This window comes from Schistocerca americana, chromosome 1, assembly GCF_021461395.2.
Source record: "Schistocerca americana isolate TAMUIC-IGC-003095 chromosome 1, iqSchAmer2.1, whole genome shotgun sequence".
Classification (NCBI taxonomy): domain Eukaryota; kingdom Metazoa; phylum Arthropoda; class Insecta; order Orthoptera; family Acrididae; genus Schistocerca; species Schistocerca americana.
Genome location: NC_060119.1, coordinates 86,813,479 through 86,832,068, shown reverse-complemented (window position 1 = coordinate 86,832,068; position 18,590 = coordinate 86,813,479). Strand labels below are relative to the sequence as shown.

General features: G+C 44.2%; 1 protein-coding gene across 1 annotated transcript in view; it reads left to right on the top strand.

The window, feature by feature from the left end:
• The window catches only part of LOC124598367, a 110,018-nt gene that overhangs the window by 52,178 nt on the left and 39,250 nt on the right, over window positions 1–18,590 (top strand). The window contains exons 4-5 of the mRNA XM_047135999.1: window positions 2,422–2,673; window positions 13,114–13,311. Coding sequence (XP_046991955.1) covers window positions 2,422–2,673; window positions 13,114–13,311 — 450 coding nt within the window. The remainder of the gene's footprint in view (window positions 1–2,421; window positions 2,674–13,113; window positions 13,312–18,590) is intronic.

The window sequence follows — 18,590 nt, the reverse complement described above, 5'->3', positions numbered from 1 at the left end:
CTCAGATGGAAACCCAGTTCTAAGCAAAAAAGGGAAAGCAGAAAGGTGGAAGGAGTATATAGAAGGTCTATACAAGGGCGATGTACTTGAGGACAATATTATGGAAATGGAAGACGATGTAGATGAAGATGAAATGGGAGATACGATACTGCGTGAAGAGTTTGACAGAGCACTGAAAGACCTGAGTCGGAACAAGGCCCCGGGAGTAGACAACATTCCATTGGAACTACTGACGGCCTTGGGAGAGCCAGTCCTGACAAAACTCTACCATCTGGTGAGCAAGATGTATGAAACAGGCGAAATACCCTCAGACTTCAAGAAGAATATAATAATTCCAATCCCAAAGAAAGCAGGTGTTGACAGATGTGAAAATTACCGAACAATCAGTTTAATAAGCCACAGCTGCAAAATACTAACACGAATTCTTTACAGACGAATGGAAAAACTAGTAGAAGCCGACCTCGGGGAAGATCAGTTTGGATTCCGTAGAAATACTGGAACACGTGAGGCAATACTGACCTTACGACTTATCTTAGAAGAAAGATTAAGGAAAGGAATACACCTACGTTTCTAGCATTTGTAGACTTAGAGAAAGCTTTTGACAATGTTGACTGGAATACTCTCTTTCAAACTCCGAAGGAGGCAGGGGTAAAATACAAGGAGCGAAAGGCTATTTACAATTTGTACAGAAACCAGATGGCAGTTATAAGAGTCGAGGGGCATGAAAGGGAAGCAGTGGTTGGGAAAGGAGTGAGACAGGGTTGTAGCCTCTCCCCGATGTTATTCAATCTGTATATTGAGCAAGCAGTAAAGGAAACAAAAGAAAAATTCGGAGTAGGTATTAAAATTCATGGAGAAGAAGTAAAAACTTTGAGGTTCGCCGATGACATTGTAATTCTGTCAGAGACAGCAAAGGACTTGGAAGAGCAGTTGAATGGAATGGATACCGTTTTGCTATTTGGGGAGCAAAATAACTGATGATGGTCGAAGTAGAGAGGATATAAAATGTAGACTGGCAATGGCAAGGAAAGCATTTCTGAAGAAGAGAAATTTGTTAACATCGAGTATAGATTTAAGTGTCAGGAAGTCGTTTGTGGCACAACTTGACCAGAAGAAGGGATCGGTTGGTAGGACATGTTCTGAGGCATCAAGGGATCACCAACTTAGTATTGGAGAGCAGCGTGGAGGGTAAAAATCGTAGAGGGAGACCAAGAGATGAATACACTAAACAGGTTCAGAAGGATGTAGGTTGCAGTAGGTACTGGGAGATGAAGAAGCTTGCACAGGATAGAGTAGCATGGAGAGCTGCATCAAACCAGTCTCAGGACTGAAGACCACAACAACAACAACAACAACAACAAAGTAAATAAAAACACTAAAAAATGGTTCAAATGGCTCTGAGCACTATGGGACTCAACTGCTGAGGTCATTAGTCCCCTAGAACTTAGAACCAGTTAAACCTAACTAACCTAAGGACATCACAAACATCCATGCCCGAGGCAGGATTCGAACCTGCGACCGTAGCGGTCTTGCGGTTCCAGACTGCAGCGCCTTTAACCGCACGGCCACTTCGGCCGGCAAAAACACTAATGAGGACAGAACACGGGACGCAAATTGACAGGTCGCGATGCTAACCCCTGTGCCACCAATTGGTCTGAGCCGAGCACGTGCTAAAAGACATTTAAATTACTTCTATAACTTTTCTCAGAAACGGTCGAGTGTCTATGCGTAAAAAGAGAGACGTATTCGCTTATATTGTCTCTTCAACTGAGCGAAGTTTCTGGAAAATCGGGTTATTGCACTTGCCGTGTTCTCCTTGCCAGTCATTGCAGAACTGGTGTTTATTTTTCGAGTTTTGCTGTCCCTGTTAATACACATCGATAAAGCGAGTATCTCTACAGACTTATCTGGCACGTAAAATTCCTCTTTAAGAAACACTTTGTTTCCTCGGCACTGAACGTCGCATGAATGACTTGATAAGGACTATTTATGTGGGTCGACTGCAGGTACACAATGCAATATCGAAATTGTAAATATCTGCTGAAACGTCAGATAAGATGCGCCTGACGACTCTTACGTGAGACACCCTCTATATGGCAACTCGATTCTTTAAAGAATCTGGGTTGGAGCGTTACTGGCGTTCTTCTTGAAGAGTCACACCAAAGACAAGGTTGACATTTTACACGCTCATTAGCCTTTCGATTCAGCTGCCACAGTGCTCCTCTCTCCTGTCCCCATGTCCCATTATTCTCTGGGAGACTGTTCATCCACGCTTACATGCATTATTCGCAAGCCACTACGTATCGCACGGAAGAGGATTGCTGTTATAAATACTAGCCACTATCTGCCCTGTCACGGCAACCAGTGGCAGCTGCCCCGGTGCGCGCCCTGACCACGCCCGCGTCCGCCTGTTCCCCGCAGGACGTCGTGGTGTGGAACGCGCACCTCGAGTGCAGCGGGCTGCTGCAGCAGCAGGCCAACCTGTCGTCGGCGGCGGCGGCGTCGTGCGTCGCCTTCGACGAGGCGTCGTCGCGCTGGGGGCTCAACCTGACGGACGCCGGCTTCCAGCCGTGCGACGTCGACCCCTACCTGCCCGACGCCGCCGCCCACCTGGTGCGCCGCTGCGACCCGGAAATCGTGCGCGCGTGCGCCGTCAACTGGACCAACGCCGAGGTACGCCCCCACGCCTGTATCGCTGTACAACTGGAACGGTGCACGGTCCCAGCTGCTGGACAACCATAATTTAATTTTCAGTATTTTGCATGATTATACAGGGTGGTCCATTGATCGTGACTTGGCCAAATATCTCACTAGATAAGCATCAAACGAAAAAACTACAAAGAAAGAAACTAGTCTAGCTTGAAGCGGGAAACCAGATGGCGCTGTGGTTTGCCCGCTAGATGGCGCTACCATAGGTCAAACGGATATCAACTGCGTCTTTTTTAAAAATAGGAACCCCCATTTTTATTACATATTCGTGTAGTACGTAAAGAAATATGAATGTTTTACTCGTACCATTTTTTCACTTTGTGATGGATGGCGCTGTAATAGTCACAAACATATGGCTCAAAATTTTAGACGAACATTAATGTAGTATGTACAGATAATCACGCTGTAACAGCATGCGTTCTCAGAAATGATAAGTTCACATAGGTACATGTATCACATTGGAACAACCGAAATAAAATGTTGAAACATACCTACGTTCTGGATTTTAATTTAAAAAAAACCTACCTATTACCAACTGTTCGTCTAAAATTGTGAGCCATATGTTTGGGACTATCACAGCGTCGCCTATCACAAAGCAAAAAAAGTGGTCCAACTAAAACATTCATATTTGTTTACGTACTGCACGAATATGTAATAAAAAATGGGGGTTCCTATTTTAAAAAACGCAGTTGATATCCGTCCGACCTATGGCAGCGCCATCTAGCGGGCCAACCATAGCGCCATCTGGTTTCCCCCTTCAAGCTAGACAGGTTTCGTTCTTTGTAGTTTTTTCGTTTGATGCTTATTTCGTGAGATATTTGGCCCGGTCACGATCAATGGACCACCTGTATATATCGTGTGCCGTCTACAGAGGTAGTAAGTTACACCAGTTATATACATTCAAATAAATTATATTTATGTACTAAGAACTATACAGTACTGACAAAATTTAAAGGATCCTGAATGGTCAATGGTGATTACATTATTTAAACATTAATTAAAATTTAGTTTTTATTTACCACTTCATTTTAGCGTTCCGTACCTCACCCAGCAAAAACGAAACCCTTATAGAATCACTTTGTTTGCCCCTCTGTTTGTCTCTCTGTCTGTCTGTCCCACTGTTAAAAACCCTGTTTTGCAGGAACAGCTAGGTGTATCGAGCTAAAATTTATACCACATATTAATGCCTACGGTCCCTTGGCAGTGTAAAAAATTTAACCTTCTAAATCACTGCAATCAAAAGATACGGCCATTTATGTCACATATTTTGATACTCGCAAATTCGCTAATCAAAGGGTACTTCCATTTGGCTTAGAATCATAATATTTGGCAAGAGACAAGGTTTCACAGTAAAGCTAAAGGAACACACATATTGTCTAGTGGGGTGATCACTCCGTTGTAGAAATAATTCAAAAGCCAAACTCGCTCAAATACTGTTTTCTAGATAACCAGTTTCAACACACTAAAAGTGTCATCATCGGATCTGAATGTAGATTAACATTTATATACCATTTGGATACATCAGCTGGTCTGCCTCAAGTATCGTTGTATCCAAATGATTTATAAATGTTAATCTACATTCAGATCCGATGATGGCACCTTAAGTGTGTTGAAACAGGTTACCCAGTAAACAGTATTCAAGCGATCTCGGCTTTTGAATTATTTCTATAAAGGAAAACATCCACGAATTGTTAATTTGTAATTATATCACATGAACCAATATTTTTGTCATTTTTTACCCATCAGTCTTTCTGTCCCTGTGTTAAGACCCCCCTTTTCTCAGAGACGGCTTGACGCATGAACCTGAAATTTATGTCACGTACGAAGGTCTACGGTCCCTTTGCGGTGTCAAACATTTGAGCTTTTACGTCAATGTAGTCAAAAGACACGGCCATTCATGTAATATATTTTGATTGCTTGCCGGTATCGATATCGATAACAGGCAATAATCGTCGAAATTCTCTATTCCTGGGATAGATGAACTAACTCTGTACGTAATCAAGATTTTTACGGAACCCTTGATGCGTGAGTCCTATTCGCACTTACCCGGATTTTTTCAACGTTTTCCTGTTACAGTACGGAGCCCAGTGACTTCAGCCGTTCAGTTGCTTTAGTTGTTGCTGGTAGCATATCGTTTCAAGACCTCCCTGAATTTCCTGGGGTAACACTCCATTACTACGTGCTGCACTGTCTTTTCTGGAGCGCCATAGTCGTGTTGAAGATTTTCAGTCATTTTCCACTTGTTCCACTTAGATAGCACAGCTTTCGATCTGGCATGCCTTGATTTGATTCTGTCCATGCGGCTCCATGATTTCAGAGTCAGATGCATTCCGGAACGTGGTCTAGTTGGATCTGTGTGGGCCGTGTAGTTGTGGTTCTGAAATGGTGCCCATTTTGATTTCCACTGTCCTTCCAAGTCACAGGTGGGTGGAATGTGGTCCCAAATACGTGTCCCAGATTAAAGCCTATGATGGTGTAAGGAGTTCAACGTATTATTTATTGGCAGATATCTACAGACTGAGATATGGCTGGGATCTTGTTCCATTCTTGAATCACCTGTAATTGTCGCCTAAAGTGAGGAGGGCCAATACTCGAGAGAACAGGTACCAATGGAAGAGGCGGGGGTTTGAGTGTTCTGGATATTAGCCTCAGTGTATTTAAGACTGGAAGACTTACCTCAAAGGTTAAACACAATAACTGAAGTGCTTAGGTTGGAAACTGTGTCTGTATCTTGAGGCAGCGTAACTCATGGTGTGTGCTCAGACAGAGGTAGTAGTTAAGTCCTCTCACAGATACTGAGTGTGCTCCGCGCGCTCCTACTAACAATCGATTCTGCCACAACATCTGTGGTTCTGTGGTGTCAAAGATACTACCTTATCTACATATGACAACCGTTTCAGGTCATTTTTCATGAATTATATTACAAAACCGGACTCCACGTACAAATGGACCCCTCACATACAGCCGGTCGCTGTGACCGAGCGGTTCTAGGCGTTTCAGTCCAGAACCGTGCTGCAGCTACGGTTGCAGGTTCGAATCCTGTCTCGGGCATGGATGTGTGTGATGTCCTTAGGTTAGTTCGGTTTAAGTAGTTCTAAGTCTAGGGGACTGATGACCGCAGATGTCCCATAGTGCTTAGAGCCATCTGAACCTCACATACAGTAAAGTTTATTAATGTGCAAAACACAATTCATAACGATTGTACTTGACGAAGATAAAATGGTAAGTTTATACAGATGTAAATAAATCAAGAAGTATTCAAAAGGCAGTATATAGCACCTATTTACTTTATTATTTATGTTCTGTTTTCTACCCAAGCATAAAATAACGTAAAATATGTCATTTTCTCCTACAAGTGAACAGAAAAAATTATTGTTAAAATGCTTTTTAATGAAAAATAATGCGTCAGTCTACTTTCTCATTGATACACAGTATAGACTTTTCCTTTATGCAGTTATAGTAGAATCTAAATGGTTCAAATGGCTCTGAGCACTATGGGACTTAACTTCTAAGGTCATCAGTCCCCTAGAACTTAGAACTACTTAAACCTAACTAACCTAAGGACGTCACACACATCCATGCCCGAGGCAGGATTCGAACCTGCGACCGTAGCGGTCGCGCGGTTCCAGGCTGTAGAGCCTAGAACCGCTCGGCCACCCCGGCCGGCAGTAGAATCTAAATAATTTTCACTGTTAGATAATTATGTGGCTCCTTTTCTGGAAGATCATTGATAGGAAAAATATCAAGGTTCTCATGCAAGCTTCTCAGAAGATAAGGAAGACAAAAAATACAAAATACACTACTGCAATGTGAGTAAGCGCAGGTGGAATAGACTAACTTGCAACGTTAGCAGAGGACGCCAGCGTCGCCGGAAGCATGCCAACGTCAGAACTTTCTTACCAAGAATCCTGCACGGAGTCGTTACATTCCGTTGATGACCAGCGTGAATGCCGCCATTTGAAATGCATTGTGTAATGTTTCGACTTTCTGTTCCGTGACGGCAGTGACAATCGATCTTTACATGCACTCCATAATTAATTAGGTAAAGTGAAATCTGGAGTGGAAAGAATGTGACTGTATACAATACACTTTCCACCAACTGCAATGGCAGTGCGTCATAGTTTGGCTGTGTTGTTTTTACACTGTGCGCACTGACGGCGAATTCTAGGATATCTGTGTTGTAGGCGTAGCGTATCTGACTAGCAATCAAAAACGTCCTAGTTTCCACGTTCGATACCAGACACTGCTAAGATGCTGAGTAAAAATCAACTTCCGGCATCAAGAATGAGACGCCGGAGCAGTGGACAAGGGTTTAGGGCATTCTTCGGATGAGAACTCTAAAAGACGGAAGAATCAGGGATGATCAATGTTATGAATATGAAGAAGGAAATGGAAACCAGTGCATTAAAGACACATAATGTGGCCTGTAACTGAAATAATGTCTTTATGGCTTCACCGCTGGTAAAAAATCCTGGATTAGTCCGCCATTCGGATCTCCAGAGGGGGAGGGGGGGGGGGCGGGGAGGAGGATTTCCAACTGGAAGGTAGCCAAGAAAAAAATATTGAATAAACAACTAAGGGTTAATACACTACAGTGTGGGCTGTCGGAAGTGTGAATCTGGTGCCAAAGCTACAAAATCTGAAAAGGGAAAAATGTATAGGCTCGGTCTAGATATAGTGCGAGCCAGTGAAGTGAATTGAAAGAAGGTATGGATTTGTGATCAGAGGAATACAGGGAAATATCAACGTTAGCAGAAAGAGGTATAGCGAGAGTAGGATACCTCATGTGTAGGGAGATAGGGTAACGAGTGAGTTATTGTGAACACTTGATAAAGCTGTTCTCATCAGAATCGACAGCATAAAAAAACAATAGTACAGATATACGTGTCGACGTCAAAATCAGACGATGAACAGATAAAGAAAGTATGTGAGGATACTGGAGTAAAGGAAGATGAAATCTAATAATGATGGGTAATTGGAACTCTGTAACAGGTAAAAAATAGAATACGAAGCTACGGAAGAGAATGGGATAGGTAGTGTAAGTGACAGAGGAGAAAGACAAATTGATTTCCGGAATAAATTTCAGGTAATCACAGCGAAAATACTGTTCAAAAATCACAAGAGCAGGAGGCATACTTGGAATAGGCGTGGAGACATGAGAAGATTTCAGCTGGATTACACCATGGTCGGATATAGATTCTGTTGTAAGGCGCACTCAAAGCAGATACAGACTCAGACATCGCGTTCCCGAAGAGAACTCGTACTCTGGCGATTCCCACGTGCGCCCGATACTTAGAAAGACAGCCCCAGGGACTTACCGCCGGCTTCCCTTCGGCAAGATTTCTCCACCGCATTGGGCTAGTCATTGTGGAGGTGGCCCAGCGAGTTACCGTAAGTTTCCCTTCGGCAAGATTTCTCCAATGCATTGGACAAGTCATTGTGTAGGTGGCTCTCACATTCTCTACTGCACACTTCATTTATACGAGAAAACGCCCATTCTGGATAGTTTCATGTGTGACCTCCGTGCTGACAGCCAAGGCACTTCATCGTGGCCCTGTAGCATGAACACCGCAAACGAAAGTGACATTCTTTACTCGCATTAACGAGCTTCACCTCACCATGTTTGCCAAAACACCGTGGAGGACGTTTTAAAGCTTTAACGCGCATTTTATGCTAGCGACAGGGGTGCTACCGTAGTCATGTGTCTAACTGAGAGTTGGGTAATCCAAGTCTGAATAATCGGCGTGCGTGCCGCCAAGGGGCAACAGAGCCTCGGACACTACGTCTAAGTGGTACACGACCCAACACCTCAGACCACAGTCTTTGCTTTACCCAGATCCCACGGTCTGGAGCCGCTTGTTCAAAATATTCAGTAGCAAACCACTATTACTGGGGGCCACTTGAGGATCCACCTGTTTACACGGTGCACGCCTGGAGCGAAGTATAACATCCTATGATGCTACAACACAAGTCAGCTTCGTCGCGTGCCGAGACACTAATACAAGCGCTCGGTTAAATAACAAAGAAAAAGGCTCCGATTAATTATATTTGGATACATATTCCAAAGTAGTGTTGATCCCCTGATGTAATACTTTTAAATTTTTTTTCCGATCTATTTACTACTTCAGATGCAGATCCCCCCCCCCAAATAAAAATCAGAGTAAAGAGACAATCAGCAATCAGAGCCAGATTCCTTCCATACTGTAGAATACCACCCCGAAATCAGCGATACGCCCTTCATGAAAGAAATTACCAATTCTTTTCAGAATAGCGATAATCGTTAGAGTCCGCTTTTTCTCGTTCAATGAGGCACCCTGATACAGAAAACGACTTCCTTCGCGTCGGCGGCCGCATAAGCAGAATGGGAAACTTTTGAGAAACAGAAGTATTACCTGCTTTCTGTGTCCCAACGGGTAGGACTTTGCCACTGCCTTTCTCAGCAGTTGGTAGGGGACCTATTTTTTGAAGTACCAGTCACTTCAAAGGCATCAAACACTGCGACACGGTTTCCTCAGCCCCATTCTCCTTGTTCGGGCATTAGCGGTTGCATGTTCGAAAGACACCATGGTTTTCACATTCGGCTCCAAGCACTTGCCACCTAGTCTCGTAATAGTACTGCGTTCGTCAAATGGTTCAAATGGCTCCGAGCACTATGGGACTCAACATCTGAGGTCATCAGTCCCCTAGAACTTCGAACTAATTAAACCGAACTAACCTAAGGACATCACACACATCCATGCCCGAGGCAGGATTCGAACCTGCGACCGTAGCAGTCGCACTGAAGCGCCTTGAACCGCTCGGCCACCGCGGCCGGCTGTTGTTCATCGCCTTGCACAGAGAAATGTAATGACACCCACAATGAAGCACCACCATTTTAAAGCGGCGCGAGTAACTGTTTCGGGTAAAAGCGCTGTAGGAGCAGACTGGGTGCTGCAAGACACCTTCGACATTGCCATGTGGTAAGAAGACGTCGCAACCCCACAAGAAGACATGGCAACCTCCATCGCTTCTCGCCACGATCGAACTCTCATGAGTGCAATGATCCACCTGGTTTATAAAGAAAGATATTCACAACAGCGTCTACAGCGAAGAAGCTAATTTTGCTTCTGGAGTAGTGGCCGGTTGTCCGTCATTCTGTAACCACTACTTGTTTAGTAACGTACCAACAATACCAGTGTCAGTGTCTCAGTTAGGGTTCTCTGCACTCAATTCATCACTGCATCTGCACTTTTCTGAAGGGTGTTCTCGACAGTGTGAAAGTTCGTTGTTTTAATGTATGAATATTTTAACGCTAACTGTTTTCCTCTTCAATTTGTTAATCAGTGAATATAGAACCCCTACAGGTGGCTCTCTGTCAAGACCAGTTACAACTGCGGCCGCCCCAAACGGAATGGTTCATTATTCAGTGGTTTGTCTTGCTCTGGGGCACGGTTTGTATAGGATCAGCAGCAAGGAGGGGAGAAGTGAGAGGAGTTCAGTTGGCACACGAACCTCTCGCCGTGTTCTGCTCGGCTCAGGCCAGGTGCGCTAGCGATGGGAACAACCGATTGAAAACTATGCATTCAGTACATTTTCGAAAAGCTGTCGACTCATTCGGTTGTTGTTTTACGTATCGGTTGAATTATTCGCCCATTTCTTTCGAGTAAACCAATCTGTGGGAGAACTGAACGAAAAGAATCGAAACAGTCCTTTGTAGTTTTGCACACTGACTGATCTATTCATTTTTCTTTTCAAGTGAAAGTAATCTCCACTTTTCTGTCAGTTGAACTACGTATCCGTTCTTTCAACTGAAACCACTGGTAGGAGATTTAATTGACTGAGCTGTACATTCATTCTTCTGGGTGAAACTAGTCTGTGGTACTTTCATTTGTTGGACTAAGGCGGTGGCGTACATTTGGGGAATGCGTACTCCTTGAGGATGCCCTACCCCCAGGGCTACGTGAAAGCATCTCAGATGCAACGCCAGAATTGAAATAAGTATAGTATATGTCCGTTTAGTAATGTACTTAATAGACTAATTCTTCTTTACATCATTTTAAACTGATGAATATGTTTCTGTGGATTAAGTGGTCCCAGATACAATTTTATGTAATTAATTAACTTGCTCCATCGCTGGAGGTACCAAATTTAGCATAAAAATTCCCTTAGTGTTACGTGAAGATGAAATTGCCAAATTTTAGCGACAGTTTGCATTCCATTTTAATGAAAAGGTGTGATGATGTCTATTAATTAAAAAATCATTTGAATCTAACCTTTACATACTTATTCAGCCATTTATATGTGTGAAAGGTAAATATTTTGTACAGCAAATTACATCACTGACTGTGTACATACAAATCACATCCATGCCCACAAAGCTGTTTACATTTCACAGCCTGTAAAAAGTAACAGCTATAGTGTTTCACACAATTGTACTCCGAATTCCAACTTAAACGTACATCTAGGCCACATTGTAAAGTACAAGCAGCGTGTAACGAACTTCACACCCGCTCTGCATCACTGAGATAGATAACTGAACTAGCCTGAAATCCCTCCCCCCCCCCCCCCCACCCCCGCCCTCCTCCGGCGCATTCACTTCTGAACAGAAACAATCAGTCGTTTTGGTGTCGGTAAATCTTTATCGTTGACTGTACTCTGTTATCGTCTGTCATCACCGTTTCCACCGTTTCAGTGTCCTTTTTTTTACCGAGTGCCAACAAAACGCTTTTAGTTCAGTTTTTCGTCCATGTTTATGAATGTTAACTGTGAACTTTCTGTTTGGATCAAGCCACCGAAACTCTCAGTGGCGTGGAAATGTGAGACATCGTATGACTGGATAAAAAGTGGTCCTCAAGACAAATTCAATGCAATGTACAGTATGCGCAAGTGTGGTTCGTATTCTGAAAATATGTTAACTAAAGAAATTCATAGAAAATTAACCAATGATGATAAACACTTTTCCCGAAAAATACTAGCTGCAAGTAGCAATATATGGCTAAAAAGCGGGTGATTAAGTCACAAAACAATTTTAAAACATTTTTATCCTGTTTGCTTTCTGCTCACGTCATCTCACCATTTATTGAGAGGGAATTGTCAGCGATCGGTACAAACTAGCAGGAATAGAGACACTTACACATATCTCTGACAGTTACGTCAGTTATACAATGTTTTTCACTCTTTCCCCAGGGAACAGAGTCTTCACTTACAGACTTGTTCAGCCTTTTCGGTTTTGCATGAACCATGACTAGGTAAATAAATTTCAGTTAAACAATAATTGTTCCTTTATGTAAATATAAGGCAAAGGCCTTGCCGCAGTGGATACACCGGTTCCCGTGAGATTACCGAAGTTAAGCGCTATTGGGCGTGGTCGTCACTTGGATGGGTGACTCTCCAGGCCGCCATGCTCTGTTGCCGTTCTTCGGGGTGCGTTCAGCCTCGTGATGCCAATTGAGGAGCTACTCGACCGAATCTAGCGGCTTCGGTCAAGAATACCATCATAACGACCGGGAGAGCAGTGACCTCACCCCCCCTCCTATCCGCTTCCTCGTCTGATGACACGGCGGTCGGATGGTCCCGGTAGGCCACTCGTGGCCTGAAGACGGAGTGCTTTTTTTACGTAAATATAAATGTACAATGTAGCACCAATTATATAACTGTTGAAACCAGCAAAAAATGATATTTAATGCAAGAAATGAAAAAAATTCTTATCTAACAAGGGCAGGCCGCCAATTGTGAAATTCAGATTCGATTCATACTGCGCATAATAAAAGCTCATGGCCAGAGGTGCAATGCATACCACGCGTATCGTATCATATCGGCAAAAATCGGAGAAGACAATTGGTGGTGGACGAACCCGAGCACTTACCGCTGCGCCACGACGCTGTCGAAAATTACTCATCGTAGAGAGTATTTCACCGCAACGGTTCCTTTTAACTGTCGATTTTCTCGACAACGGCTGAGAAGTGCATCTTGGTGCTTTGCCACATTACACCTCTGGCCATGAGCTTTTATGATGCACAGTATGAATCGAATCTGAATTTCACAATTGGCGGCCTCCCCTTGTAAGTGAATAGACATAAATTTTGAAAATACTTAATTCTTACGAATACACTTTTTATTTACCTCACCTTGAAATAAGAAACGTTATTTGCCTCTATGAAAGTTGTCAACCCTACTCATGATTCATGTATAACCAGTAAGACTGAACAAGTCTGTAAGTGGAAACACTGCTCGCTAGAGAGTGAGTGGAAAACGTTCTTATAACAGGCGTGACAATAAGAGACGTATTTAAGTCGATTGTCTCAGATGAAATGAAACTTCTTGAAACCGGAGAGTGATTGAAAAACATTTATACAGCTGACGTTGCTACAGTAGATCACATGTCCCACGAGTGCGAGGTGCAGACTGTGTGTCCTGTGCCGGCAGGTCCGGCTGCGCTGCGAGGCGTACACGGCGCACGTGTTCCGCGGCAGCGACGGCTACCGCAACCCGCACTGTGCCGTCTGCAACAATGTACCGGTGCAGTACCTGGCGTGCAGCCGGGCCGTCACGCGCTCCCTCTTCCACAAGGACTTCACTCCTGGCGCCTTCGCCGTCATCTTCGACCTCGGCGGCTCCGACCCGGTGAGTACCGACAGAGACTGGACCCTGCCGCGACTCGGCACTCCCACAGCCCCTCAGCGCACTCAGAGTGTGCTGACACGGTCGCCTAGCTTGCTGTGTGGCAGGGGTGGGAGGAGTTGGATTGGGCGGTGGTAACTGGTGAAGATGTTGTGGTGTAGTGAAATTAATTCACACAAAACTAATGTTATTGTGGTCCTCAGTCCAAACACTGCTTTGATGCAGCTCTACATGCTACTCTATCCTGCGCAAGCCTCTTCATCTCCGAGTACTATTTGCAACCTACATTCTTCTGAATCTGCTTTCTGTATTCATCTCTTGGTCTCCTTCTGCAATTATTACCCCTCCCCCTCATGCTTGACTCCAGTACTAAATTGGTTGAAACGACTGGTCAATAGGTAGGACAGAACAGGTAGTTGGAATTGTGGAAAGGGGCCAAAAATGAGCGGCTGTCAGTTACATTCGAACACATAAAACTTTATTTAGTTGCCCAAACATTACAACACAAATTTCCGAGCTTAACTATCGACTGAATATGTCACACAATCTTATCGCTTAGAGGCACAACCTCTTTAATTTTTGAAACGGCTGAAGACCCATGATTTAAAACACAACAAAAAGCATATAAATTCAAACCATCGGCTGTGAGCCATTAAAATACTCAATCAAACACCAATAAGAAAAGGCAATACAGCCAGCGGAGCCCAGAAGTTTCCGGGGGTCGGTCTGCACTTGAAATACTAACGTTCGCTTAGGGGAGACAGGTAGTCGGCCCAACTATATCTGATCCGCCGGCAACCCAACCAAGAGACAGTCAACGGACCCACCGACAAGACGACTTGCTTTCCACCCGACCAGTACACAAAGAACTCCAAAAGCCAATACGTAAAAGGCGTAGCCGCCCACAACCAAGTATGCATAACCTGTCAAAACTACACACACGTGTTGGACAGCGACAGCGCGGTGAGGAAAGAAAACTGCCTGAATTTTACGTCAGCGGCCAGGGCATTTAACCGGAACGCTAACGTACACGTCAGAAAATTCCGCTGGTGCACTTGGACTTCAAATAACCAAAACACAGTTAAACTCCTCCGAATGGTGGCCAAACTTTCACCAACTCGAACACTCGCTGTAACTTGCGGGAATACCCCAAACAGCCAACCATGAAAACCAACCGCACAATGTGAACAGTCTGGCTTCGGTAATTAAATCACCACTCAACTTTGATGTCCTGCGTCGGTGAGCCACGAACCTCGTAGCAATCGGAACAGCTGCCACACACTCCGACAAAGCGCAGAGACCGCCTTCGGGCCCGGCCTACTGCGCCGCGCGGAGATTTCCTGGCTGATACACACCAACCGACCGACTCCTCAGAGCCAGTACGCTGACCACATTTAAAATAACTCGTCAGTCAAAATCACACAAACTACACACAGTTTCACGGACACTTGCACGAAGAACTAGACAATTCTAACGGCAGTGAATGTACAATAACAGGGACGAATCACGAGTCAGCACACACAACCAACCCATAAGCGATCGCCGGCCAAATACACGTCGTCTGGCAAGGCGACCGACCAACTACCAACCAAAGTCGTCCCCACTCCAGTCATGTGTGTCGGCAACCGTCGGGCGAGTCGTGGCTGTCCGAACCTCACTGCTGCCGCGCCCCGACTGAACTTAATGCCGCGTGCCAACTCAAACACTGCCAGGTCCGAACTAACTCGCAACACCTGACAACCGGGAAGCAATAGCAGTCCAGCAAAGATAATACGGCAGGGCCTATATCGATAAGCGCTGCTGCTGCCGCTCACGGGCATGCAAGGCTGAAACTCAATGACACCAGTAATTGAAAATTAACATAACGACGTGGCAGTACGATAAAAACAAGATGTAAAATAAGAAATGGCACGAACACGAGCCACGCACGGCTCACTGGTGATCTCTTGATGCCTCAGAATACGTCCTATCAATCGATCCCTTCTTCTAGTCAAGTTGTATCACAAATTTCTCTCTCCCCAATTCTGTTCAGAACCTCCCCATTAGTTACGTGATATACCCATCTAATCCTCAGCATTCTTCTGTAGCACCACATTTAAAAAGCTTCTATTCTCTTCTTGTCTAAACTGTTTATCGTCCATGTTTCACTTCCGTACATGGCTACACTCCATACAAATACTTTCAGAGAGGAATTCCTGATTCCTGACACTTAAATCTATGCCCGATATTTAAAAATTTCTCTTCTTCAGAAACTCTGACCATCACCAGTTATTTTGCTCCCCAAATAGCAAAACTCATCAGCTACTTTAATTGTCTCATTTCCTAATCTAATTCCCTCAGCATCATCTGATTTAATTCGAGTACATTCGATTATCCTCGTTTTGCTTTTGTTGATGTTCATCTTATATCGCCTTTTCAAGACACTGTCCATTGAGTTCAGTTGCTCTACCACGTCCTTCTGCTAGAATTACAGTGTCATCGGCAAACGTCAATGTTTTTATTTCTTCTCCCTGGTCTTTCATTCCTACTCCAAATTTTTCTTTTGTTTCCTTTACTCCTCGCTCAATATACAGATTGAATAACATCGTGAGCGCCGACCGCGGTGGCCCTGCGGTTGTAGGCGCTTGAGTCCGGAACCGCGGGCCTGTTACGGTCGCAGGTTCGAATCCTGCCTTGGGCATGGATTGTGTGACGTCTTTAGGTTGGTTAGGTTTAAGTAGTTCTAAGTTCTAGGGGACTGATAACCTGAGATGTTAAGTCCCATACTGCTCAGAGCCATTTGAACCATTTGAACATCGTGAGCAGACTACAACCCTGTCTCACTCCCTTCCCTCTCCTGCCCCTCGACTCTTATAACTGCCATCTGCTTTCTGTACAAATTATAAATAGCCTTTCGCTCCTTTTATTTTACCCTTGCCACTTTTAGAATTTGAAAGAGATTACTCGAGCCAACATTGTCTCAAGATTTCTCTAAGTAGCCGGCCGATGTGGCCGAGCGGTTTTGGCGCTACAGTCTGGAACCGCGCGACCGCTACGGTCGCAGGTTCGAATCCTGCCTCGAGCATGGATGTGTGTGATGTCCTTAGTTTAGTTAGGTTTAAGTAGTTCTAAGTTCTAGGGGACTTAACTTCTAAGTCCCATAGCGTTCAGAGCCATTTTTCTCTAAGTCAACAAATGATGTAAATGTGGGTCTGCCTTTCATTAACCTAACTTCTATCAGAAATCGTAGGGCCAGGTTAGCTTCGCGTGATCCTACATTTCTCCGGAATGCAAACTGATCTTCCCCGAGGTCGGCTTCTATCAGTTTTTCCATTCTTCTGTAAAGAATTCGTGATAGTATTTGGCAACCGTGATTTATTAAACTGACAGTTCGGTAATTTTCACACCTGCCAGCACGCACTTTCTTTAGAATTGGAGTTATTGTATCCATCTTAAAGTCTGAGGGTACTTCGCCTGTCTCATACATCTTGCTCACCAGATGTCATGGCTGGCTCTCCCAAGGCTATCAGTGGCTCTAACGGAATTTTGTCTATTCCCGGGGCCTTCTTTAACTTAGATTTTTCAGTGCTCTTTCAAATTCTTCATGCATGTCTCCCTTATCTTCCTCTAAGTCCTCTTCCATTTCTATAGTGTTGCTCTCAAGGGCATCTCCCTTGTATAGACCCTCTATATACTCCTTCCACTTTTCTGCTTTCCCTTCTTTGCTTAGGACTGGTTTTCCATCTGAGCTCTTGATATTCATACAGGTGGTTTTCCTTTCTGCGAAGGTCTCTAATTTTCCTGAAGACAGCATCTACCTTACCTCTAGCGATATATGCTTCTACATCCTTACATTTGTCCTCTAGCTATTCCTCCTTAGCCATTTTGCTGTTCCTGCTGATCTCATTTTTCAGACGTTTGCACTGCCTTTCGCCTGCTTCATTTATTGCATTTTTATATTTCCTCCTTTTATCGACTAAATTCGACATCTTCCTATGTTACCCAAGGATTTCTGCTAGCCTTCGTCCTTTTTACTTACTTGATCCTCTGCTGCCTTCACTATTTCATGTCTTAAAGCTGCCCATTCTGCTACTACTGTATTCCTTTCCCACCTTCTTGTCAATCGTTCCAGAATGCTCGCTCTAAAACACTCTAACACCTCTAATTCTTTCGGTATATCCAAGTTTCACCTCCTTAAAATCCTGCCACATCTGCCTCTGAAAACTTCTTGCAATTTAAAATCTAGTTCCTAAATCTCTGTTTACTATTATGTAATTCCAACCTGCCTCCAGGTCTCTTCCACGTATACAACCTTCTTTCCTGATTCTTAAACCAAGTGATAGGTATGATTAAAATATGCTCTGTGCAAAATTCTACCAGGCGGCTTCCTCTTTCATTCCTCTCCCTGTCCATATACACCTACTACTTTTCTTTCTCTTTCTTTTCCTGCTAATTCTAGTTCCCCATCATGACTGTTAAATTTTCGTCTCCCTTAACCACCTGAATAATTTCTTTTGTTGCATCATACATTTCCTCAATTTCCTCCTCATCTGCGGAGCTAGTTGGCATAGGAACTTCTACTACTGTGGCGGGTGTGGGCTCCGTGTCTACCTTGGCTACAATAATGCGTTCACTATGCTGTTTGTAGTAGTTTATCCGCGTTCCTATTCTTTCATTCATTATTAAACATACTCCTGCATTACCCCTACTTGATTTTGTATTTATAACCCTGTATTCAAGTGACCAGAAGTCCTGTTTCTCCTGCCACCGTACTTTATTAATTCCCACTCTATCTAACTTTAACCTCTCCATTTCCGTTTTTAAATTTTCTAACTTGATTGCCCGATTAAGGGATCTGACATTACGCGCTCGGATCCGTAAAACGCCAGTTTTCTTTCTCCTGATAACGGCATCCTCTTGAGTGGTCTCCGCCTGTAGATCAGAATCGGGGATTATTTTACCTCCGGAACATTTTACCCAAAAAGGTATCACATCATTTAACCATACAGAAGGGCTGCATGCCCTCGGGAAAAATTCAGGCTGTAGCTTCCCCTTGTTTTCAGTCGTTCGCAGTACCTGCACAGCAAAGCCGTTTTTGTTGATGTTACAAGGCTAGATCACTCAATTATCCAGACTGTTACCCTGCAACTACTGAAAAATCTGCTGCCCCTGATCAGCAACCACGCGTTTGACTCTCCTCTCAACAGATATCCTTCGTTGTTGTAGCACCTACGGTACGGCTATCTTTGTCGCTGAGGCACGCAAGCCTCCCCACCGACGGCTAGGTGCGTGATTCATGGCAG